General features: G+C 35.1%; 1 protein-coding gene across 7 annotated transcripts in view; it reads left to right on the top strand.

Annotated features, from left to right (window-relative positions):
* LOC145683479 (uncharacterized) overlaps nucleotides 1–26280 on the top strand; it is a 292118-nt gene that overhangs the window by 140571 nt on the left and 125267 nt on the right. For all 7 annotated transcript variants that reach the window (XM_081754810.1, XM_081754814.1, XM_081754812.1 and 4 more), the window contains one exon: nucleotides 26047–26088. In XM_081754810.1, coding sequence (XP_081610936.1) covers nucleotides 26047–26088 — 42 coding nt within the window. The remainder of the gene's footprint in view (nucleotides 1–26046; nucleotides 26089–26280) is intronic.

Raw genomic sequence — 26280 nt, 5'->3', positions numbered from 1 at the left:
CCACTGATCCACCGCGGTCCCGTAGTTAGAAGTCCATATCTCAAGCCTCCGTCCCCCTACAAACACACAATTTTGAAATTCAAAGTCTTTTGTACGGCAAAGGCTTGTGGTATTTTTTTACCTTTTGTATCGAAAACCCCAAGTTTTGTGCTCTCGCCGTTCTCAAGTTATAGTAAGAATAATTTGGGAGGGCTGGAGACTTTGGAAGTTGAAAGTTCATTCTGTGCAAAATTTTTGTACTAGTTTTGTGCTGAAAACTCCTAGTTTTGTTCTCTTGCCATTTTCGAGTTCTCTCTCTATTAAATATGGGGTACCCATCTCTCCAGCCACTATTTTAGAAATTGAAAATCTTTTCTATGCCAAAGTTTTTTTTAACCCTTTTACTCTGAAAACCCCAAGTTTTGTGCTCTTGTCGTTCTCAAGTTATAACAAGAATAAATTTGGAGGTGCGGGATGAACCTACCACTTTGGAAATTGAAAGTCTTTTATATGTCAGTTTATATCCCCAGTTCCGTGCTCACATTTCTCAAGTTAAAGCAACAATAAATTTGAGGGGACTGGAGACATGCAACAACCCACTTTAGAAATAGAAAGTGTTTTCTATGCTAAAGTTTGGTGCCGTTTTTTGCTGAAAACCCCGAGTTTTGTGTTCTCACAGCTTTCGACTTACCCCCATTTTAAATGTGGGGGATGTATATCTCTAGCTCCCTTTTTAAAAATTGAAAGTACTTTGTATGCGAAAGTTTTATGCATCTAGTCCAACTTATCGCGAATATTCTTAGAACGTACACCAATCGTTTATGATTTGTTTGGGAGGATATAGGAGTGAAGTCCCGAAGTTAGAAGTTTACTATTTTAAAGATACATTACCGCAAAATTGGGGGCCAACTTCGTGAAATTATGACCCCATACGTCACATATAATTTTAAAACCTACAAAAATTGCTTTCAAATTTTTTGAGAGGATTTAAGACTGAAATCCTAAAGTTTAGAAGTTTACATTTCTCAAGATACAACCAGTAAAATAAAGGAGGGCCCCCATTCGAATAATGAAACCTACGTTAATTGTTTTGGATTTGTTTCGAAGGATTTAGGGGTGAAATTGTTAAGTTTATGAGTTAAAAGTTCTGGGTATACAGTGCAACAAAATAGTGGGGTCTCCCATTAGTCAAACTCTTCGTGAAAATCAATCGTTTAGGAGTTGTTTGCGAGGACTTAGGAGTGAAGTTCCAAACTTCAGGATTTTTTTTTTTAAGATAAAGGGCTGGAAATAGTTTACGTGTTGTTTGCCACGACTTCATTTTGGTGTTGTTTGCCACGGTATTATCTCTGGCTTATCTTATGTCACAATCGTGAAGATTTATACATAATCGACTCATAAGCTGAGGGTTGCCAGATGACCATATCATAAAAATCAAATCTATTATATTTATAAACATAATACATACAATACACACTGTCCCAAGCACGTTATTGGGTTACTACGCTATCAGCTGCTAACGCCGCTGTTAAATTTATTGAAGTTGAGTTCAAGAACTCGATGTAATCATTTGTGTGCTTAAAATCTCCCCAAATGCATTTTCAAAATTTATATGACGTACAATTTGTGTGTGTTCGAATGTGTAGCCAATGTTGAATGTAGGCATTTCATCAGGACCACCCATAAGTAGGAGGTAACCATCCCGAAAAATGAGAACCCAAACCTTCAGGAGGGGCATGTTTTTTTTTTTTTTAATCTTTCATAGCTTTCCTAGAGATTAAATTAAACAAAATTAGGTTTAAATATATGGATTTAGCAATCTTTTAAACATCTTTGGTGAGAGGAAGGAAACTTCTATTGGTAATACAAAAATTTAGTGACTTTTGTATTGTTAGTTGGCTAATTTCAAGCCCACTCAGAGAGCTCCTTTGTGGCTAAGCGGTTAGTGTACGCGCCTTTGACGTGGAAGACCCGGGTTCGATTTCAGCTGGAGCTCATATGGATCGGATTCCACGTTAAACTGTAGGTCCACATCTCATATAACCTCGATGCTGAGCGGGCCACTAAAAATTAAATCAAATCAATTCAACAGAGATTATTAAAATACATGGGTCGGCAATCCCTTTATAGCTTTTTTGAAACAAGATGGAATGTGCATGAATTGGAGTAGATTTGAGTTAAACATCCCATTCAGTAGCAGATTGAGACATGAACCTACATCTTAGCATGGAATCCGATCCAAATAAGTTTTCGCCGGTAATCTAACCCAGGTCTCCTATCCCAAAGGCTCGTGGCTATCCACATAACCACAAGGGAGCACTGTGTACGATTTGATACAATAAAACCTATGGCAGAAGTCAACTAGCAGATTACATTTCTCTAAATTTAACCATTAATTCTCTCGAACGTTTGAAGGTAAAATTTAGACCATATATAAATGTAAGAAGTTGAATTCCGCAATCGAAAGATAAATCATTCGATACTGAACCACCCCCAGAAAAAAGGAACAATTTAATATATTGTTTTTGAGGTGTAATCGTAGACAAGATCGTATCTCAGATGGATTCTAGGGGTGCAGAAATGAGAAATATTTGCTTAATTTTTCAAGCAAGTCTCAGAGTAAACACTTTAGATAACAGTGATGCAGTGGGTTCTTCTGTTTCTTACCATTTTCTTCATTACACTATTTTTCATTCATTCTGATTATTACCATATCCTTTAGCTTACACGTCATAACCATGGGAAGTAAAACTGAAATATTTCATTTCATTTTTCTAAAGTATATGAAACCCAGTTCTTTAGTCGCATAGCATAACGGAAAAAGTAACATTTTGTAACAGCCCATATTAAAAACTCAGTTAAAAGAGAAAATGCAATTATATCAATTTACTAAGGTATTGTGATATTAATGATGTTTTGTGTTCAAAGGCGAGAACATTTACCACTTGTTCCAGAGAATCAAAAAGAGAGGTGCCTTGCAACCCTTCCTTTTACTCCAGGTGTGTGTGAATTTTCGCGATAATGAGATATGGTAAGATCGGAATGCAAATCGGGGCAAAATGGTGGCAATCAACACGAAAATCGAGTCGTGGCAAACAACACGCCACCTGAAAATACTGGGGATTAACTTCGTGAGGGAGTAACTTCCTGAAACTAGCTCGTCACCAAAAAAAAAAAAAAAAAAAAAAAAAAAAAAAAAAAAAAAAACATCAAGCTCACTCTCGAAAGTCTCTGTCTCTCGTTTCGAATATCGACAAAAAAAATACATATATATATACCATTGTCTTTACTCAAAATGCACGCATTGTTAAGTTACATTTCTGATAGTAAACAATTACCCTTGGGTGACCGTGTTCAGAGTGGTATACACGGGAGAAAGAGGAATTCCACCTCTGATCACAAGGTATATCGAAAGTGTTTAAAACCACTCAAATTTTGAGTTGTGACTCAATATACTGTAGATCTATTCCATTTCAAGTCATTTTTAGTCAAAGAGCATGGTTTCAACAAATTCCGAAACCTAATTTTGTAAAACAAGCACATAAGATTTCTACCTTCTAATATTATTTTGTTACACATAGCGGTAGATCCAGAGGATTTTATTTTATTTTTTTTTTTACGTTGTAGAAGTTTAATGAAGCAATACATCGCAAGAAATTACTTGCATTGGCATTCTTGCTCAGAAAATGTCGACCTTCGAAAATGCAGGTAGCCATTTCTTGTTCTTCCTTTTTAAGATGTGATATTTTGCGCTATCGCTTCGTTCTGAAGGTTTGGTGCTGATTGTCACGTGTGCTGACTGCCACAGCCAATTATTGGTGCTGATTGCCACGTATGCTGACTGCCACAGCCAATTATTGGTGCTGATTGCCTCGACTGGCGCTGATTACAAATATCAAGGTGCTGACTGTCACGACGGTGAGCTGACTGCCACGAGCCTGTGAGAAACTATTTGGAAAGAGCGGAATTAATCCGTCATACTAAATTTACTAATCATCATAATAAATTAATATGAGGGATTAATGTAGTAATCATCACAGCAAATCTATGTAGTATCCTGTAAGTTACAAAGTTGCTCACTAAGTGTAACGACATAGGCCTACGCTTGGATGTTTATAAAGGGATTGGGTTTTTTCTGTTATATGTACAATTTGCACATTTCGTTGTTTAAATTAATTGTTTTATTGTATTATTTAATGGATAAGTATTATAAAGTAAAATTAGTGTGTATTTATTCACCCAAATAATGTTTTTAGAGTCAAAGGAAGGGCTATTTAAACAATGATAGAAGGACAGTTCTTGGCATTAATAATAATAATAATAATAATAATAATAATAATAATAATAATAATAATAATAATAATAATAATAATAATTCCACGTCTAAAGAACTAGATTTTCCGGATGATCATCTTCGCTTCAAAGATGGAATTTCCTTTCTGCAGTACAATACATTGGAACAAGATAAACGGATTTTGTATTTTGGATATGATGGTCTGAAGTCAGTGCTGACAGGGGAAGTTCGGGACAAAGCACTCGTCTGCAGAGAAACTAAGCATACCATTTGAAGGACCAATTCATGCTGATTTCAACAGGTAATAATATTCCTGTACAGTTGAGAACTGTTCGAGATATTCAGATTGGAAGTTTATATGAAAAAATGAGTGGATGCATATTTAAAAGCGTTAAGTATTTTCTCCCATAGCGAAGCCTGATGTTTTGAACTTGCTACTGCTTGATCACTGGGTCCATTCACAGACAAATTGTTAATTACAAGTTGCATGACGGATGACAAAAGACGTAATGGTTGAGAAGATATCAAAGAACTGCTGCACACGGGGATACAACCATTTGATGTGTTTGGATTCCTATCAATCAAAGATTATGGCATAAGATTTGTACAGAGTATGAAACAACTTCATCAGGACGTTATGATGTACCAACGAAATATTCAAATACAGTTCGTGTCCATACGAATCAGTTCCGATCACCGCAATACATTGGATTGTTTCATTTTGCGTTTTAGACAACTAAAGTTATGTGAAAATTATGAATAATCTGAAATCTACTTTACTAATGACATCCGCTCTTTCTAGCCTTAGCAACACAGTTCATCATAATTTTCTTCCATCACTTTTAGACTACTTGCCGAAAAAAAAAAATATGTTTGTATATAATATGGTTATTAGGTAATTTCTTCACCTTGACATTCCTACCGTTGAATTCCTGTTCAGTTTTCTTAAACGCATTCGCAGCAGTATAGTTTCATAGTCCTCATATATTTCGATTCTTTAGCTAACAAATTCTTAACTCTCTGAAAGAAGTCTTACGATCCTGCTTGATTTGATTGTGAATTTCGATTAAAAAAAAAAAAAAACTTCTGCGTTCTTAATGAACTCAAAATGTATATTATCTACCTTTTTGTTCTTAATTTTGCTGTATGTCTTTGAATTTGTCCAATGAACCATCCTCGTTTACTTCATTTTCCGTTTTAATGTCTAAAATGTACTGTTTATTCTTGCTGTCATCCGACTCCTCAATGTATTTTTTCCATCTTCTTCAAACTCAATTCACTCATTAAACACTCATTTCTATCTTTAATTTCTATATTGTCATAGTAGTTGTCCCTTGCTGCCCTTCTACAGTATTCGCATGAAATTTACTCTCATATATAATATTCAAATTTCTCTATCTTTTTAAATTCTTTTTGGTCACCTTCGCTTCTATTGTATATTTCCGTCCTTGTAGATTTCCCTTCTTCATTCGCAGATAAACTTTCTATACATCCTTTCTTTCCCTTATCCAGTCCCCCTTCCGTCATGGAAACCAATTGTTGCTGGTTAAGCAATGAAAAACTTATGTGCCTGCAACAGATACTACTTTGACTAACCAAGAAGCGTAACTTTAAAAATAAATAAATAAATAAAATCCTTCTTTCAAAGTGACATACGTCAGGCGGACATTCTATTCACGTTAACCTAATGTAGCAGGCATAATCTTAATTTGTTCTGTCTATATTTTTACTTCTTCCACATAGATCTAAATACTTTCAGCATTGATCCATTTATCTCCTACTCAGAATATTTGGGGGACGCGTCCCCTCTTTAGACCGCCAGAGACGCCCGTGAAGTCAATAGAGTTGACACTAGCACCAATTATTATCTTAACAATCGATATAACTGTTTGATGGATTTGTAGAGCGATGCTAATGCTCACAATTAATATGCAATGTTGCCACATAGTGAAATTTTAATTCCCCATACCAGCTGAGGGAGGCCCCGGGGAGCATTCCATCATATAAGATTTTCTCTTTATTTTGACCTGCAGAATAGTGTTCTGTAGTTTGTGGGCGCCATTTTTAGGACACCCGATACATATATTTATATCTATATATAAAAATAACCGATATTAGTGTCGAATCCATAATTTTCGGGGTCGCTGAGACGAACAGTGACACTTCCGATGCTGTTTAAATCTTCTAAGTCCAGCTCCCACTAGTGCTCTTAAAGGGTATGGTGACTTTAAAATAATTGAAAATGATCGATATTAGTGTCGAATTCATAGTTGATGGGTGACAGTATTTTTGCCCTATATGTCCAAAATGAAACTTATTCTCCCCGTGCAAAGAATGGACATTCTGGTAGCGAAAAATAAATGACAAATTGTACAATTTAAATTTCCTATCATTCAAATACATTCTTGCTGCTATCTACTGTGTTATCTGGTAGGATATTGAATAACTCGGATTCAGCACGAAGGAAATTAACTATAGTATTGAAGTTGACTGTGAAGAGTTTCTCTGCATAGCAAGTACTGAGGTTATATGATAAGATCCGTTGTTTAAAGTGAAACGTGGATCACTATTCGAGTTTTATCCAATGCTTGATATACACCCTAATGATTGAACACGCGAACACGCAAAAAAAGCACTAGTATTGGCCACCTAGTTACGAATGGATATGCCACACAACTCAAATTGAATAATATAAGCAAAAAATGATACTACTTACACATTTATTTTATTTTATACTATTTACTTTGAGACGAGATCGGGACTGAGACCACTTTTGTCAAACGAGACGAAACCGGAACTGCAACCTCGTTTTCGAACTCCTTCAAATTTGACGATTCTTTAAAATAGCTTCAGTCTCAAAAAAAAATCTATAATTTAAATTAGAAAGTTTTAATGATTTTTTATGATCAATTTTATATCAATTTGCGACCATTATTAGCGAATCATTCATATAGGTATTGAGAGTAATCAATAAATCACCATAAATCATCACCAGGACTGTTGTTCACACAGGCGGTGTCAGATACAACTATATGTAAAATTTGAATGGCTGATGCCATGAATGATAAGAATTGTACCATATTTTATTAAGCTTATTTCTATGTGCCAGATAAAAAGGAAAGACAACCATATCTTTGAAGTTTTTTAGGGTACACAGACAGTAGAGCCTACAAATAATGAAAGCAAATATTATCTACTCTAAATGCACTAGCTCATTCGTAACACTTGAGCAAGTGACAAGAGAGCGTTGCTTTTTTATAATAAGAAAAAAGAAAAAAAGAATGAAAAAACAACTGACAGTTTTCTTGAAACATTCATAGTAAAGGGAAATTCAAATGATTTAAGAACACAAAGGAAAAATTTAACTTGATGATAGAACTTCTATTTCACTCCCGTCAGTAACAAAAATGCAGGTGTGTAAAATTTTTGTTCTATTTTCATGTATTGAACCAACAACTTGCCACATGGGAGGAGTTCCCCACCCCTTCCGCATTATGAAACCTTTTGCTGTGATTTAGCTTTTTCCGTTTCCCGACTATCCACTACCGATTTCTTCACACAACTGGATACTTGAGATGCAGTTTACAGCGGTCACATGGATCACAAGCACTTTGGAAAGAGACACCTGTGAAAAAGGGGGAAAGGGTAATCGGGTTAATGATCCCTAAAGGGTACCGCAGTGACTAAGTGCTAAAGGTATAACATCTGGTGATATTCGTCCTTTGTTCAATGGCAGGAAGTTTCAAGTGAATTTTATAGTGTACAAAGCGGTGTTTGAGCTTTATTCTACCTTTCTTTGGCGTTACATGGGTTCCTCCATTATAATTCACTGTATATCATTGTTCTTCATCTCAATGGGAGTAAAACGAAGATGTTGAGGGCCCATGCTTGGTTTAGAGGTTAGAACGCTTGCCTTCGGCGCGCGTAGCCCTAGGTTCGATTCCCACTGTGATACGAAAAAAGTGGTTCTGATTCCACAATAATAAGTAGGTTCACGTCTCCTTCAGCCACCACGGCGTAAGAGTGGAACGTTAAACTCAAACAAACCAAAAACAAAAATAGGTTAAGCTTTCATTTCATGTCGAGTTTTCTTCAATTATGAGTTTTATTTTTAAAAGTAGTGTACTTAACCCGTAGTGTTAAACACAACTTACGAGTAACGAGTAAGTTCTATGTTTAATTCTATGTCTAAAATCCGTCGATCGAGTTTTTCATTGTTGCAATGTTTTGAAATATTTTCCATAAAATTTATTCTACCCGTGCGAATAGCGGGCATCATAGGCACTGACTTTGAGGGGGGGCAGGACACTTTTGGCCCCCCAATATTTAAAGGTGGGGTCCATGCCCCCCAATATAATCCAGTTTAGGATAAAGTAACAAAGAGGAGAAAGAATTTATGTCGTAAACTTCGTCGTACCTTTAATTCAATATTAGGAACAGCCTTCTTATTCGATACAAAATGCCACTTTCAAAGTTGTGTTTAATAGAGCACTGAAGCTTCAACCAACACTATGGCAGCACTGATATGACAAGGGACGATCAATGTGGTGCGCAAACTTCCAGTAAAGTTCCCAAATTTTGAACTTGAATTTGTTTTAGGCAAATTTGATTTAGGTCTTGAAATTCGCAGCGGAACGGATGGAGCGGACCGAGATCCTGTGGGGGAGGGTCTTTCATCCAGCACCTAATAGAAAACGTCTGAATATGATTATATATTTATTCATTGTTTGCCCTCCCCCGATCGGCGTAAATCCGTCTTCAATATTGAGTGGGTGGAGTAATATATATATATATATATATATATATATATATATATATAAAAGCAATGTTCAAAATATTTATGAAATTCAAAAACAATGTTGTGGAGGATCAGGGGAGCAGAGTTGTCTTCAGTGGCGTATAGGGTGCTATCGGGCTCAAGATCGCCCCGTAATAAATATGTTAGTTTTTCGCAAATCAATAATTCTTCTTAGCATTTCTAAGAATGTCATTGACTTTCCATTTTCTTATGCTCTTTGTTCAGAAATAATACTGTATTTGCCAAATTTCATATAATGTAAGAATTGCGTCCTCTTTTTCTTTCTTTTGTCCTTTCTAATTTTCTGTTTCTTTTTCTTGATGTTACTATCTTTGGTTTCGCCTATCATACTTTATCGACCGTTGTTAGTTGTGATTCTAGTCGGCCGTCATCAGTAACACCTAAACTAACAGGAGTTGATAAGCGAAACTGGTGTTCCACACCAACTTGAGCGGATATCAACATGACGGAACTTTAATTATTATAACAAAGAAAAAATTATATCGTTTTGTTATTTTAAAAAGAAGGAAATGTTTGAATTAAAAAAAAATCAAAACGGGGGAATAATTAACCTGGAAAATTAGGTAGGCCAAGAGTATACTTCCTTTTTCTTCTATGGATATAATAAAAGGCGAGATTCACTCCTAAGATTTTGTATTATACCATATATAATTTATCGGTTTGCAGTTCTTGCCATTGAAATTTCAATTCATGCATAAATTAAAATACATTTAATTCTCAAACTCAGGTGGGCAATTGTCACTTCCTTCCCTGTGTTGGGCGTAGCCCCTCGAAGCACAATCCTAAAGCCCCCACTGGTTATGTGCAACATTGCGAGGTGGGCAGATTTGAGACTTATTCTAGGGAAGGGAGATGAAATCCATATTACGGTAAAGGGCCGCAGTGGCTCAGTGGTAGACCGTTCACCTCTGGTGCATCGGGTCCCGGGTTCAAACCCTGCTCCCGCGACGTGCACTTTGTAGTGGTCAAACACCATGTGCGTGGGTTTATTCGGGGTTCTCCCGTTTTCTCCCACTTTCTTCGTTCCACCATTTCATTCATTTCTCATTATCACAGTCTCCTTTAGCACAGCCAGCATAACCATGGGACACAAAACTCAAAGATTTTCATATTACGGTAGATGAATCTGATTTCTGTGATGAACACGTTGTAGAGTATATTATATATTAGGCGATGCAGATGAAGTAGTAGTAGTACACATCCGTATTACAAATCACTGCCGTGAACGCATTCTGAAATCTTAATACATGAATATTTATAATTGGTATTTTCCAATTAGGCATCAACAATTATCCACGTTAAAATTTTGGACACTTGTTTTATAATAATATAAATAATGACTTCCCCAAAACTATGAAGAAAGAAAATTATGTATGACGCAACAATACTCTTATTTGAGCAAACTGATGATAATCTCAACAGCATTACAGGAATCGTTACAGAAATCTGACACATATCATATACACTTTAGTTAACAGATGTAACCTTAAAATTACGGAGAAAAATATTCCAGCAATTAAATTCTTTTCTTTACTTACGAAGCATGAGTAGATGCCTAGTCTGATACTACAAATAGATAAAATGCGCGTTTACTGAAAAGATGGGTTCTACTGACGTAGGGTAGTCTATATACTCTTCGTGTGCTAGGGCCTAGGAGGGAGGAGGAGATAAGATGTCACATCAGGTTACGTCACGCACAGTCGCACACCTTCATTTTCATTAAAAATGGAAAAGCCAAAAGAAATCAATTTTATCTCACTTTCCTTTGAGGCAGTCGGACGCAAATCATCACACTTATCTGCAAAAAGTACTTTTCAAATCGGTTTATTGGGGGAGCCTCCAGTTCCAATGTTGGGGGACATGTCTCCCAATTTCCCCTGGATTTTTGCCCATACCGACAGCTGGGACAATTTTCCAGAATGAGTAGAGGGACATATTCTCCTCTGGCATTTATTGCAATTTGTGCCCAAGTAGCGGATGTGGAATTAATACATATTGATGAAACTACTAAACGCACTACAGCACGAAGTTCAGTTTGAACTACTACTGAATACGATTCTTTCTTTCTTATATATATATATATATATATATATATATATATATATATATATATATATATATATATATATATATATATATATATAAGCTGAGAGAAATAAATTCCATCATACATTCCTTTATGGCAGACGGACACAAATCATAACACTTATGCCAAAAAGCACTTTTTACGTCAGATTATTGGGGGACTGTTCCCCAGGTCCAAGACTGGGGGACATGTCCTTCTCATCCTCCCGGGATTTGCGCCAGTGGCTCTCCCAATATTTTCTTCAAGTCGGCGTCTATGAGTGTTACATTCCGTTATTTTCATATTTTTTATTAAATTTTCTGGGCATGATGTGTGTATGTTTGGTATAAGTTATTATTAATGTCTGTGTAACATGAATTATGATATTATTCTTATTAACACTCCTAAAGGCAATATTTAGATGCATGTAGCAAATTCCTTACTGTGTCGAATTTTCAACAGCTTCTCTTTCTCTACTATGTTCTAAAAATATGGGTATATTTTATAGGTTTTAAAATATATCACCGATAAAAGCGTCAACCAGAATAGCTATAGCGTAAATTCCATTGCAATCAGTACAATACTTTCCAACTTGCAAAGGTGTATACACAATTTTGAATCAACCTTTTATCTTATCGGTGTCATTATGAGGTTTCACTGTATATTATTATTAATATTATTATTTTATGTCATTCTTTTTTCATGACGTAGCATTCATATATCACATAGCTGGAAAACTGGGATTATAATTCTGTAGTTGATGAGACCATGTAATACATTCGTTTAATGTATCTTTTAATGTCTTTATTACTGATCTTGAACAATAAAGCACATTTTAGTTATTTTTGCATAAAGCGTGATACTTGATATGCTTCTTAGTAGGTATAGCAAATATGTTCCTCAGGGATATTGCTATTTCAAGAATTTCAAACCAAAGTATTCTAAAATCAATACTTTGTATTTTTCTGTAAACATAAAGTATGTAACTGAATTAAATTATGTACCGCTGTATTTTCTAGTTTTCTTGTATTGCTGATAAAACATTCTAGTCTTGGATTTGTGTGCTGTAATATGCATCTCTATTACAGTACACAAATGGCATGTGTGTTACAGCATAAATATTCATGAGCCAAGTGAGTTTATATCATAAGTTTTGTAAAAGGAGCTTAAATTCTGCCCAGATTCCGTATGCAATAAATAAACTCTTTCTTGTAATCTTTGGTGACTTTGCCATTGCACCCTCGGTATTCATATCTCCCTCACGTAAGAAATCCGTCTGGCTATTCGAGGCCGCGGTGGCTCAGTGCTAGAGTGTTCACCTCTGGTGTATGGGGTCCCGGGTTCAAACCCTGCTTCTACCAAGTGAACTTTGTGGTGGACAAACACCGTGTGCGTGGGTTTCCTCGTGAATCTCCCGTTTCCTCCCACTTTCCTCATTCTGCCATTTCATTTATTTCTCATAATCACCCTCTTCTTTAGCCTAGCCGAAATAACCTTGGGACGTAAGATTTCACCTTCATTTTTCCGGCTGGCTGTTGACCTTCTAATCCCCCTTTTCCTCGCTAATAATACTTCTGTGTAATTGGCAATCGCAGAAAATAAACTTCCACATATTCTAAACATTTCATCTCAATTTCTACTGCGAAGGCACGGAAAATTCTGGAGTGCTAGATGTTAATAGAACGACGTCATGATTCTATCTTTTTAATCGATTATTAAATTTGGAAGTGGTAAAAAGAAAGTAATATGGAAATCAAAGAATCGGAACAAAACTCTCCCAAAAGACAGAATCTACTGCCATGATGGCTTGTAGTTAGGGATGGACATGGCGAGTCCGAGAGAGTTTTCTTTCAATTCCACTCGACAGCTCGGCTTGGAAAATTTATCCAACTCGACTCGAGTCAAATCCAGTGTAGTTTGAAGTACACTGAATGGGCGGATATATGAAGGGGAAAGGATCACACGCGAGCATTTTCTTTGTTCAAGGGAAGGATACAAGGAGGAGTTCGGACCTTCAGCACCGAGGTCACATTCGCCCTTTAGGTTGGGCTAGGATTAAGAAAGAAAGCGGCTCTAGCCTAAAAGAGTAACTATCATCCCAGCATTCACCTGGAGGGACTGAATAAATCAGGAAACCCCTCAGTCAGGATGTCCTACCGGAGCATGGATTCTTGCCAACCTCGACCTACTAAAAAACGCGTGACAGGCATAGTGATCTGATCTCTACTCCACTGGCTGAGTGATTACACACGACTTCAATATTCATGGCAGTACCGTTACTACTCACAAACAAGAGGAAGGGGCAAATACAAAACAAAATTAAATTAAAACAGGGTGAATTTTACTATACATATGTTTATTAAAACGTTGATATTTACTTATGATTAATAACCGAAAATATAGAAAAAGAAATATCTGTCTACTGAGCAATGAGCATTACTATCTAAATAGAGGTGACCTAATAGATTAAAGAATTTGTCTTCAGAACAACAACTGGTAGTTAAATGTTAACTCGTACTGTTCACCAGCGTTGGATAAAGGGAAAATGTCTGCCTATTAAACGGTTTATTCATTTCACAATAAATGAAATTTCAACGTTGAATCAACGTATGTATTACTAAGGTTTGTGGTGACGCCAGTGCCGTGAACATTGAAGTGGGATATGATCCTTCATCCTTCATATGCTCGTCTCTTCCATCTTTCATCTTTCGTGGTTCAGAACACTTCAAACTACCCCGTCTTTCATTCACTTTGTCCATTAATGGCGTGGCGTGGTAATGCTACATTATTCTTTAATTGAGCGCTACACCACTGTAGAGCTCAGATGCTTTGTTCAATTTGAAATATTGAAACATTTTAGACCGAAAGCCTATACTTTCCAGTAGCATTGCTCTCTTATGTCTCATCACTTTTTCATATCTTTAATCGCTATCTAGATGGCCTGTGCAACCAGACTTATGGGGCACCGTTTATTTATACAGTACACTCACATCCTATATAATATACTGTATATACGGGGATAATGTGTGCAGATGGACGTTTGTTGTTCATGAAACTAATCATACTTCAGATGTTTTTAATAATATTGAAAACATCTTTCACAAAGCCTGTAACACATTGTTGGAAATCCCTGAGAAATTGAATCGTTGCAGAATGTTAAGCAGCAAGCAGGGGTGCAGCTGCACTGAAAAAAAAAAAAAAAAAAAAAAACTTATTCCTTGTTCACTTTGTTGAAATGATCTGAATATTTTCTTAAAGAAACGTAGCGTTCAGAAAACAATGCTCTGAATAAGTACATTTCTCCACCAAAAAAACGGGAACAGTAAATGAAAAATTGAAGTTGGGGTGCACGTGCACTCAATTGGTGCTACTAGGTTTAAAATGAATGAAAATAAAAGTTTTATATAATTTCAAACTTAGTTTTAAATTTTATATAAGAAGTGCTCTCAAGGTACTCGTATTAGTAACCCCTGAATCAAAAGGCCAGCCTAAAAAAAATAACTATATGCATGTGATGGAAATGGATGAGAATAAAGTGTAACAGTTTCAAAAGTTTCAATTCTGTAAAAATGCTCCAAAGAACCCTGTCATAGTGTTTCTGAGGTCAACTTGAAAATTTTAAGTGATAACTGTTACAAAAAGTAGTGTTTTCTAATTCTCGAAGTTAAAAAAGTTACTTCAGAGTCTGAGGGAGAAGCCCCGAGAGGAGCTTTGGGGACGAAACCCACATGCGTAGAAACATGGAATATGATGGCCTATACCTACGCTTGGTTCGTCGGTGTCCGGGTCAGGGCTCCTTGCGGCGGAATATCAGGGTTCTACGGTAATAGATTTTCACGCTATTCTTCCGAGTTCATCCGCAGGTTAGTAAGCACTGTGTTAGCATTTTCTCGAATTACTGGGAAAGAATCCTATTTACAAAATTTTAGCTTGATTTTGCTACATGCAGCGATGTTCATGAGACGATATTTGGGATTGTGTCAGGGTAATGTAGTCTCGTCTCGTTTTCGGGATGTGACGAGATGTGAGAATTGCCCTTTCGAGGGAGCAACACTAAAATTATTCCACATTACTGCTTACTTTTTCATAGCTTTCGTTTTCGAAACAAAGAAATCTATTATCTCTAAATGAGCTAGACTCTCAAACTCGATTCGACTCGAAAATCGACCTAAAAACTGTGACTAGAATACAGAAAATTTCTCTGTCTCGGCTGAAAACTCGACTCGTGCCCATTCCTACTTGTAGTAATCTGACAGTCTTTTAAGGCTATTCGTGGTATTTCTCGTGCCTTAACCGGCCTCTGGGGCCGCGAGTGTGCACCATTTTGTGTAAAAGTAAACACATCACTATTTTGGCAGCATATTCTTAAATATTCACGAATATAACCAGAACTAGGAATTCAGAATATATGTGTGTATGGTTTTGTTCGGATAGCATGTCCCTGTTGAGGATAATAACGTATAATACACGACCCACATGACTACACCAGCAAATCAATTTGTAGTTGTAACTATATTTTCGGAATGTGCGTTTTCAGTTCTCCGAGAAGTATTGAAACCCTTGCAAAATAGTCCAAATTGTTTGAAATTTCAGTTTTCCTGAAATTATTTGTCTTTCCTCAAGAGAGTAACGCATAAATAGGTGATTATATTACGATAATTATCGAACGGTCTATGGACCCTCGAAAACGGACATTTTTCTTGTAAATATATGCTGATAGAAGAATTCTTAAGGGAATATTACACATGGCTTTACGCTTCTCTTTAAGTCCAATTCCACTTTGGAACTCCTAAGTAACAAGAGCATTTGGCCGTAGAAATAACAATGGAAATGAAGATAGTTTCGAAAGTAAACTGTGTAATTTGAATTTCCTTATCTTGTGTTCCATTCTATTATTTTTATATCTGCTCCTTTAAAGAATTATAAATGGGTCACGATAAAACTCTATATTATGAGAATTCAACTAGACAATAATACATTATAATTCATTTTAGAAACAAAGTCAATCTCAAAAGTCGAGATGTGACTACGTGAGATAGCTTAGTGCCGCAACGTAGAATAGTGGTCAAAGTACTTGTTCCAGTTTCTATTCTCGGTAGCATACTAAGCCGTGAATGAAGAACAGGCAAAACGGACCATATCTTTACAGAAACATTATATTATGTAGCTTCGTTTATGAACAAGAACGTCAGATTGCACCTAATAAAATAATCGAAAACTTCCAATTTTATCACTACAAGACGCTATATACCCAGGAATACTTCCTTGTTACTTACCACATAAGCAAAAATCGACCGTACTCACCATCATTGATTGGCATATTCTTTGCATAGCCTGTTAAAATGGCAGACAAAAGGAGCTGTAAAGCAATAAATCACTTCTAGTTTTCACGTGTCAGTACCTCACTAATATTCTTTTCCTCTTGGGAATTCACTCTACTTGTAGTTTCAACTTATACACGATATACCATAACAAGTAAGCGGAAATGATGTGTTTGTTATGATTTTCAGTAATATTTTTGTTATTTTTTATTTTCAAAATTTAATACCTACCATGTTTCATATTTAGTCAATTGTAAACACACAATAATCTCCGAGTTGCTTCGTGTAAATAGACAGAAGGCATACTAGCTGAGAGCAGGCCCGTAGCCAGCCGAAAAATGTAGAGGGAGCCCGGTAGAAGTTAGGGGGGGGGCGACCCAACCATATTATAGTACTTCAAATAGTAACATCAGCAATTCATCATACCGCTATCTGCTCTTGAATGTTTAAGTATTTTGCTTCTACTTAATTCTATTATCCCCCCTTACACACACACACACACATTAAGTTAACATTCTGTAATCTACATGAAAAAAAACTTGAATTTTATTAAATGGGTATTACTAACTACACGAATTAGAATTAAAATATAAATGTTTTGATAGTCCACATGTAATACTAATATTAAGTTCAAGAACGAGAGATGATCTACTGTGAAATAAGGAAATGCAACTTTACTTAGGCTCTTGTTTAGGGTTAGCTTGCGAAGTTGCCCTTCCGTTTTTATCAAAATTACCTAGAAGAAATTGATAATTTGATTGTTTGTGTGCTTGATAACATGTAAGCGAAGCGTAATTTATGTGTAATACCTTTTGATAAGCGGTTATAAAGACGGGACTAATTCGCAAGTAGAGGGAATTACTTGTCTCTAGGTTAAGGACGGTTGGATTGTGGATAATTTTGGAGTAAACGTGCCTGCAAGTGTACAGGGTCTTTGCGCTGGATGTGAATTGACAGTAGTAACATTTGTAAAACATGATGTTGATAGTGAGGTTAATCTTCTGAATATTCATGGCTTAATTAGTGAAAGAACAAAGACCACCAACAATCGTTCACGAGTTTCTGCTTGAGATAGGAGAGCTCTACAAACCTAAGTACGTACTAAGGTAAGTGCGAAGTAGGCATAACCTAACCTAAGTAACCTAGTAGTGCATCATCCCACCTTACTTCGGCTTCTCCCTTCGCTCGTTCTTCCCAACTGCGCACTCCCCATTAACTACCCACAACCGTGCTCCGCGCGGCCCACCAGTCTCCCCTTTAGGTTAATAATGGATTTCCATATGTAATTGTGGTTCCTCCCCCGTACTCACACTCTCGAGGTAACGTAACAGAACATAAAATGAGTAAAGTTTAAGTAGAAATTGATGATTGCAGATTTTATTCTGTTTTTTGTTAAATATTAGGTGGATGGGTAACTTTGAAGTAATTCCCTTGTTTACAATTACAGTTGTATTTTTTTATTTAATATTTGTACTAAGTCCTTGTTTAAAATCTTAAATTAAACTCGTTTTATATAAATGAACCACCTGCACACTATACCAAGACGACACATACCAAAACAGCTAAAAAAAAATACTATAATGTTATTAAAAACTACACTGAGAAAAATGTATGCGGCTTACGTAATATCGTAGGTTGCATTTGTAAATCCTGTACCTTAGTTTTTGGACAACATACAGCAAGCGTATAAATGAAAACGCATGTTTTATAATACTTTCTGTATAAGTGTTCCATCTATACATAATTTCCGTATGAAACAATATAGGCTGTCAGGATCTCACATACAAATGGACGTATATAACATATAGCTGACGAAGGTAGCATACATATATGTATGCAATATAAGGAAGACTGTTAGACATCAGACATCATGCAAAGGCATGATGTAACACCTAAGGACAGTTCCTATGTAGCATACGGATAAGCTATGCTGCGTTCTGATTTTTGTAGTAAGCAAGAGGATTCCGTATATTTGTACAATATACCACTGTCCGGAGAACAGATTTTTCTCAATGTAAGTAAAACGCTGCACCCATCGAGTAAAAGCATCACTGCTTCTTTCATGTTGAATTACAACATTATTACGCGTACGCGACTAAGAAATAGTTCCAATTTACAACGTTTTTATATGAAAACTAGCTACTTCCACGGGATCTCCCACCCCAAGTACAATACAAAACATTTTGCTACTTAATTTCTCCTCTAAATCTTGCAAATTTTTACTAGTCCTGGCTCCACAACCCGGAATTTAATCCTTAAACTTAAACGTTAAATATGTTCACTTGCTCAGTTACTCATCTAATTAAGGTAATTTAGCTTAACTTTATTCTTCTACGAGAACAAACATATGAAAGTCTTTGCAACCATTACTTCGGTGAATGTTCCACCACAGTTCTTGTTTTACATATCACATCACAATAATTTGGCCCTACTAGAATCAATCGCCTTTAACGGAACTCGGAGCTCTTAATTCAATTCACAACTAATTGTTCCACAGTTAATCTAAGGTTTGCTGTTGACGAGGATTTTGCAATGCATGTATGTACTACAACTACACAATAGAATAACAATAACATACCGCCGTTACAGCAATCGACAAAGATAAACGCTTTGTTCCTGCTCCTGTTTTTATGATTTGGCTTGCAGTAAGCACTTCGTCTCCTACCTCCCAGATCACTATTACAACTGTGGCGTAAAGTATTATGAACATATTCCTTCTTTTCGGAAACCTTGCTTCAATATATATTGTGTAATTTCATATCGAGATTCGAGAAGACTGATAAACTTTACTTTAACTCCTTTAAACTATGTTTAGAAGTGTTCGTCAAATAGTTAAAATGGAAAAATTCTTGGAATAATCTCTTTTATATTGCATTTTATTCTTAGTGTTCACACATAGAATGAATCGAGATTTTTTGCAAGTCTTCAATTAAAATTTTAGAGGGGGCCAAGAAAAATTTAGGGAGGCTCGGCCCCCTCTTGGCCCCCCGTGGATACGGGCCTGGCTGAGAGTAAGTGAAAACTTGCATTGACGCACTGTAGTGTCCATAAATCATGTCTATTTACTGTATAATTGCAGTATCTTTTCTTCTTTACAGAAAGAATGAAAATACTGTAAAGTATATCGAGAATGTAGATTACACTTTATAACCAGCGTGAGCCAAAACTATATTTGTAACAAGTTTTGGCTATTTTTGTCTCATAGTATCTAGCTACCTCAGCCTTTTAAAACAGGAGTGATAACAGTGTATAGAAAAATAGTCGAAAACGTTGTTTCATTTAGTCGTCCGTTTTAGACCCCTTGCATATTGTAGTTCATTCCAAGATGGGTCTAAACGCGCCGGAAACGAGCCGAATAGACCCATTGGATAAGCAGCGTATCTATCTACCTCTGGTTAAGACTAACAAATGGCTACAGCAAATCAAGTAAAGTACTTTGGCTCAATAATATGTGGGCAACACCTAGACTTCCAATACTATTCATCGTTTATTTCTTTCGAAATAGAGATTTGATAACTCACAATTCAAGCGTTTTCCAATTGTCTCAAAACACGAGATCGACACCGTAATAGTAAAAATTATTTAAATTGTGATAGAAATAAGTCATAAATATTATAATGTCACAATATGTGCTTTTGGATTTTTCTCCCTAATTTTCTCTTATAGGGGCGAAAATTGGAAGTTTCGAGTTTTCTCCCTTTACCTGTACTATAAATCATATATATGAGGCATATGTTTAGTTGTTATATACAGGAAGTTGCCTATGGATTTTGAAGAAAAATATCACAAGTGAAATTACAATGTTTAATTTCACAAATGGCCCCTAGTTTACTCTCTTTGAGGGGAAATTTCGAGTTTTCGAATTTTTATTATATACTTGTGTCACAAAAGATATATATTTGCCAAATTTTAAGTTCCGATATTTACAGCAAATATTCTATAAGCTTTGATGAATGAACGAGTGAGTCATATCCCAAATATATAAGGTTTGCAGGACCCTGTTATTTGTAAATGAATTTGAAATGGAACTTCGAATTTTCAAGGCTGTCGGCTGGTGCAGTTTAGAATAGTAACGCAGTAAATTCTCATTGTATCGTCTTCAAGAAAAGATAAATTTGTACATGTGCAGAATAATCCCTGAGTTGCTCCTCGTAACTAGACACACGGCATGCACCAGCTGAAAGTAAGCGTTTTAGACAGCCAGTTGAGACTTTGATCAAATTGGGGGGCCCCATCCGCCTTTAGGCTCAGGGCTACAGCCCCCTAAGCCCTCCTTAATCCGGCCTTGATCCGTGAGTAGAAAATGAAATGAAATCATTGAGTTTTATGCCCCACGGTTATGCCGGATAGGCTAAACGAGACGGTGATGTTGAGAAATGAATGAAATGGTGAAATGAAGAAATTGGGAGGAAATAGGAAAATCCTGAGGAAACCCACGTACACGGTGTTTGTCCAGCACAAAGTTCATTTCGCGAGAGCTGGGATCGAACCAGGAACCCCAAGCACCAGAGGTGAACGCTCTACCACTAAGCCAATGCGGCCACTAATCCCTGGGTAGGTTTAACAATATTTTTATTTATTTATGCTATATCAATTCCTCTTGTTCATAGAACTTTCATGTGGCCTTAAACTTAAAGTAATTTGACAATAATTGAATTTAAAAAAAACGCAAAATAACTATAGAAGAATATACTCAAAACACAAACTGCACAAAACATAAATTTAGATGAGAAATCAGAGTAAATACTGGCATATTAAGAAACATTAGAAATTTTTAAAGTTGGAAAATTAAGTGCATTAAAAATGTTTACTTTGAATTGGAATTATCATATATTTTTTTTTTTAAATAATATAAAGAATAACACACAGTGGTGTATTTAGGAGGGTCTTCCGGGCTTAAGCCCTTGGAAATCTTACTTACTATAGTAAAGTAAATGAAATATCTTGCAAAATTTTCACATTTACAGGCAAAGCCCCCCCCCCGAAAGTTAGCAAAGCCCCTCCCGAAACGAAATCTTAAATACGTCACTGATAACACATATTGCAATTCTCCACTCATTCAATCTAATGATTGTAATTCTTCTCTCTTTGAATTATAGAATCTGTAAATCCGAGAATGTTAACACAAATAAAAAGCTAGTTGTTATTAATGATCCTATTAGCTATGGTGATTACTGAGGGAGTAATCAAAATTCGTATTACAAAATTGTCAATTAAAGAAACACTCATTTTGGAACAGGTTGGCCCCTTTTGTAAGTGCGCATTCATGGTATGTCTTCCACATATAAGGGCACGGGTTGAATGAAATGACATATATCTTTCATGTTTAACTTAAACCAAACATAATAGTGTTCCTTCGTTATTTGATATACATTTAGGCTTTATGCCTAACTTACCATCCATCCAACTGGAAGCTTCCAAATATCTAATTCTTAATTGTGTTGTAGCCAGGGAAGTGTGGGGTAAATGACAAAGTATAAATAAATCATTATGTGTACCTCTAAGAAGCCTGCGGTGATTGGAGCGCGGTGACTAGAAACTGTTTGCCACTAGATGGATTTAAAATACTTTTTCCCAAGTTAAATTTTTTCCTTACCAAAAGCGTAAGAGTAGTGAACTTTGAATGCATACTACAGGTATCTCTTTACTGTTTCATAAGATGAGACTAATCTAAAACGCTTTTTTTTAGTTCTTGTGAAAGCTGGTAGATCAATTTTCAAGATGTAATATATACATTTTTAATTTTTCCCCAAACTTTTCGCTGGTCTAGTAATTAACACGCGTCCTTGGTTCATTAGATCATGGGTTCGATTCGTGATGAAAGAGTACCTAAATTTTAAAGTATTATGGTCGTTCACATACCATTTTTCACTGTAGATCTACGTGTTATATATAGCCTTGGTGCATAAAAGAGATACTAAACTTCAATAATCATCATAGTCTTTCCTCCACATACTTGTAACTGGTTTGAGTTTTATGAAAGTTGAAACACATTTAGTTTGCAACATCATACTTGAAAAAGGACTTTGACCACATTTCGTGAAAATAGTGGAACTTCAAAAATGATTTTTTCTACGGAGGCTACTGAATCCTCCCACACTTGATAATAGATGAAACGGGAGAATCCAGAGAAAACCGATGCACACGGTGTTTTTCTATCCCAAATCTGACTTGGCACTAGCCACCATCGAACCATGAAACGCCACCATAAGCGGTCTATCACTTTATCAATAAGATATTTATGAACTATACCGAAAAGATGTCCCAAATTGTAAGTGCTGCATCAAGTGTTTAATGTTTTACGTTTCTATTTTAATGTTTTTGTGTATTTACCTTTTTATTTATTAAGTATTCCGAATTACTTGGAATTAAGATGTGTTTTGTTTACTTGGATGACTGTACTTTTAGTGATCTTGGTATAATGGTACTTTTAGTGATCTTGGAGTTGGAAACTAGTATAATATTTCTCAATTTAAAAAAAAAATCCCAAATGAGATGGAAGAAATATAATGGATATATGTAGTTTGATACTATAATGCTACCACAAGCTCTTATGCCATGGTTATTGCTATTCTCGTTGCTATAGTGGCTAGCACTCATGACTTTGGTACGTGGGGTCCCGAGTTTGATTCCCGGTTGAAAAAGAACAGAAATTGGAACGCACAAATGTAGTTCGGATTCCACCTCAAACTTTAGATTCAAGTGTCTAATAGCCTTACTGCTGAAAAGAAACACTAAACTTCAAATTACTATCAGATGAGCATAATTTATAAAGTTTCAGTAAACACTTCAAGAAAAGTATGTTGGTAGCACTGATCGTCCTACTTAGACCCCTCCGTCCTATTTAAACCCCTATCGTCCGGCTTAGACCCATTTTTGGTCCTCAATAGACCCATTCGTTCTGTATAGACCATTGGGTATTTTCGTGCATTGCAAAAGGGGTCTAAACTGAACGAAAACGTCCGAAATAGACCCATTGCAGCTACCTATCTATCTATCTATCTATCTATCTATCTATCTATCTATCTATCTATCTATCTATCTATCTATCATCTATCTATCTATCTATCTATCTATCTATCCATATAATAAATTAATTAGAATTTTCTTTAAACAACACAGAAGTATTAAAACAGTATGGTGGATCATTTTCATATATATATATATATATATATATATATATATATATATATATATATATATATATGAAGCAATCCGTATATATATAATTGATTGTTGTACTTACTGTTTCGATAGAGGTTTAATGAAGGAGATGTGCCTATTTTTAACGTTGAATGAATTTCATAACACTATTTCTTAATGTTCATTTTTCTACTTGTTCTACAACAATTATTGTTGAAACTACAAGTAATATACCTTTTTTTTTACAATATGCAGTTTCCGTAAACCAACTGTTATTAATTACGTCGTTTACAGTACTATTAGACTTATACAGAAATGCAAATATTGAAAAATGAAGTTGTAATATGTTTTACACACACACACACACACACATATATATATATATATATATATATATATATATATATATATATATATATATATATGGTAGAGTTTTTTTCAGGAATAATAAAAATAAGAATGATGAAGAAAACTAAATATACACATATTTCATACTTTTAGAAAATTAAAACTTTCTGGGTTAGGAGCTTATGTTCATGTACATTTGGTAGTAACCTAAAACGGATTATCGTAGCTAACATTAGTTAAATATTTGGTAGTTGAATCGCATTTATATTTGTGTGGTAAATAGTCGTGTGAATGTCTTAGCACTTAAAATTATAATACTTCGATAGCTACTTGATGATATACATATTAACATTCATATCTTCTTAAGTCTAGTTACAATAAGTTATTCTAAACAGTAAATCTAGTTTCAAATAAAACATATTTCTTTCAAAAGTAGAAAATTTAGTTACGACACATAGTTTCACCATAATAAAACTCCATTGTAAATCTTGACTTCTGGTGCGAGATTAACCAAGTTCATACAAGATTATGATGTAAATTTAAACGTAAGAATTACTAGACAGACATAATGCTTGGTTTTGATGGATGTATGTCCAACCAACCATGGAAAGGCATTCTACTGATATTCCTCTCGATTTCTAACATATATGGCACACTCCCTTTACACCCATCTACGCAACCCCGTCAGGTAAGCCAAGTCACTAAATTTAAAATAGCGTCAAATACAGATTGATTTCTATTTCTTTAACACGTTAAAGCTTTTACTATATTTACTAACACAGAACTATGTTATTCTTAGAAAAGTTAAAAATACCGGTATATTTCTGTAACATTTTTTCTTAGATAGAACCAGAAGAATCAGAGTAAATAAATACTCTAAACTTGTATATACACAAAACATTTTAGATAAGTAAATATGATCAATAATCTAGGAAAATATTTGCTAGTTTAGGTTTTAATTGGAACGTACATACACCTCACTTTAATTAACACCAAATTTATATAAAGACAACTCACTGAATTGTGTTGCTTTTCTATGTTTACTAAATATAAATGAGATAAGTAAAGGGATATCAACCCATAATTAATATTTTTACTTATGTGACAATCAAAATTAATATTTTTACTTATATGACAAGGAAATTAACTATGGTGACCATATTCTGACAAGCGAAAAGTAGGACCTAAGTATAATATAATGTGATACTTCATTGCGTCTTCAATACGCATGTTCCTATTTCATTTAACGTTAACCTTAAGCTAAACATTTGTTTTTGTTAAAAAGAAAGCACCGAATAAAAATATTGGAGGAATTCAACAGGACTCCAAATGCTTTGATGAATGAAAAAGTGGTTTATTTTTATGAACGTACAGTGAAACTTTGTGTAGGGCTAGAAACCTTTTTTAAAATCGATTTTCGTAGCGTTCAATTATTTTAGTGAATGAGAAAAAAATAGACCGGCATGACGGAACTTCTACTTAACTAGGTTAGCATCACTGTCGTGAGCTGAAAAAGAAACTTTCCTACCTTCCTGATATCTCAAGAATCCATTCTAAGTAAAAACTATGATTTGGAAAACAATGGTTTGTTGATTGTTCTCCTTTCCTAATCTTTTGAGGAGTGTTAAAGAGCACAACGGTTCATCATCCAGGAAAAGAGTACCAGTGATTAAAAATGTAGTGAATAAAAAATGAAACATTAAAATAATGCAAAAAAGTTAACTCACGACATTTGCAAGACATTTGAAAAAGGAAGATCATTTCTCGATTTTGTATGTGTTCGCAATACACAGGACAGCTCTTTCAAAAACAGTACTGTACTGCGAAAACCACTACGTCTGGTCACCCTAAAATTAACAGCTCTGTGCTATGAATACAATTCATTTAGTACAAACAGAGTTGGAGTCTACCTTGCTTCTATTCTCTATATCGCACTTATTAACAACTATTTATACCAAATACTTAATATTTAAATGATATTACCTGAAAGAGATTTAAATGTGTAAAAATTTGTGCTCTCCTCTATTTCAGTAATTTCCCTACCTTTCTTGTCTTTTAAATATTTATTCTTTTTCAGTTGCTAATGTTCATGAAAGAAGAACGGCTTCAGCAGTCAAAGGTAGTACTATACATAAATAAAAGAATTCGGCACTTCACAGTATTACTATCTAAACATTTTAGTTAAATAAACATTCTTAGTTATTTAAATGAAAATTCAGGAAAATATTTGGTAGGCTTAGTTACCAATTTTAACGTTAGCATACCTCAATTTGTTTAACTTTAAATTTTTAATAAAGGAAACTTACTGAAT

This window comes from Thermobia domestica, chromosome 4, assembly GCF_964235325.1.
Source record: "Thermobia domestica chromosome 4, izTheDome1.hap1.1, whole genome shotgun sequence".
NCBI classification, from domain to species: Eukaryota; Metazoa; Arthropoda; class Insecta; order Zygentoma; family Lepismatidae; genus Thermobia; species Thermobia domestica.
The sequence above is the reverse complement of the archived record's forward strand: the minus strand, read 5'-3'. Positions and strand labels throughout refer to the sequence as shown.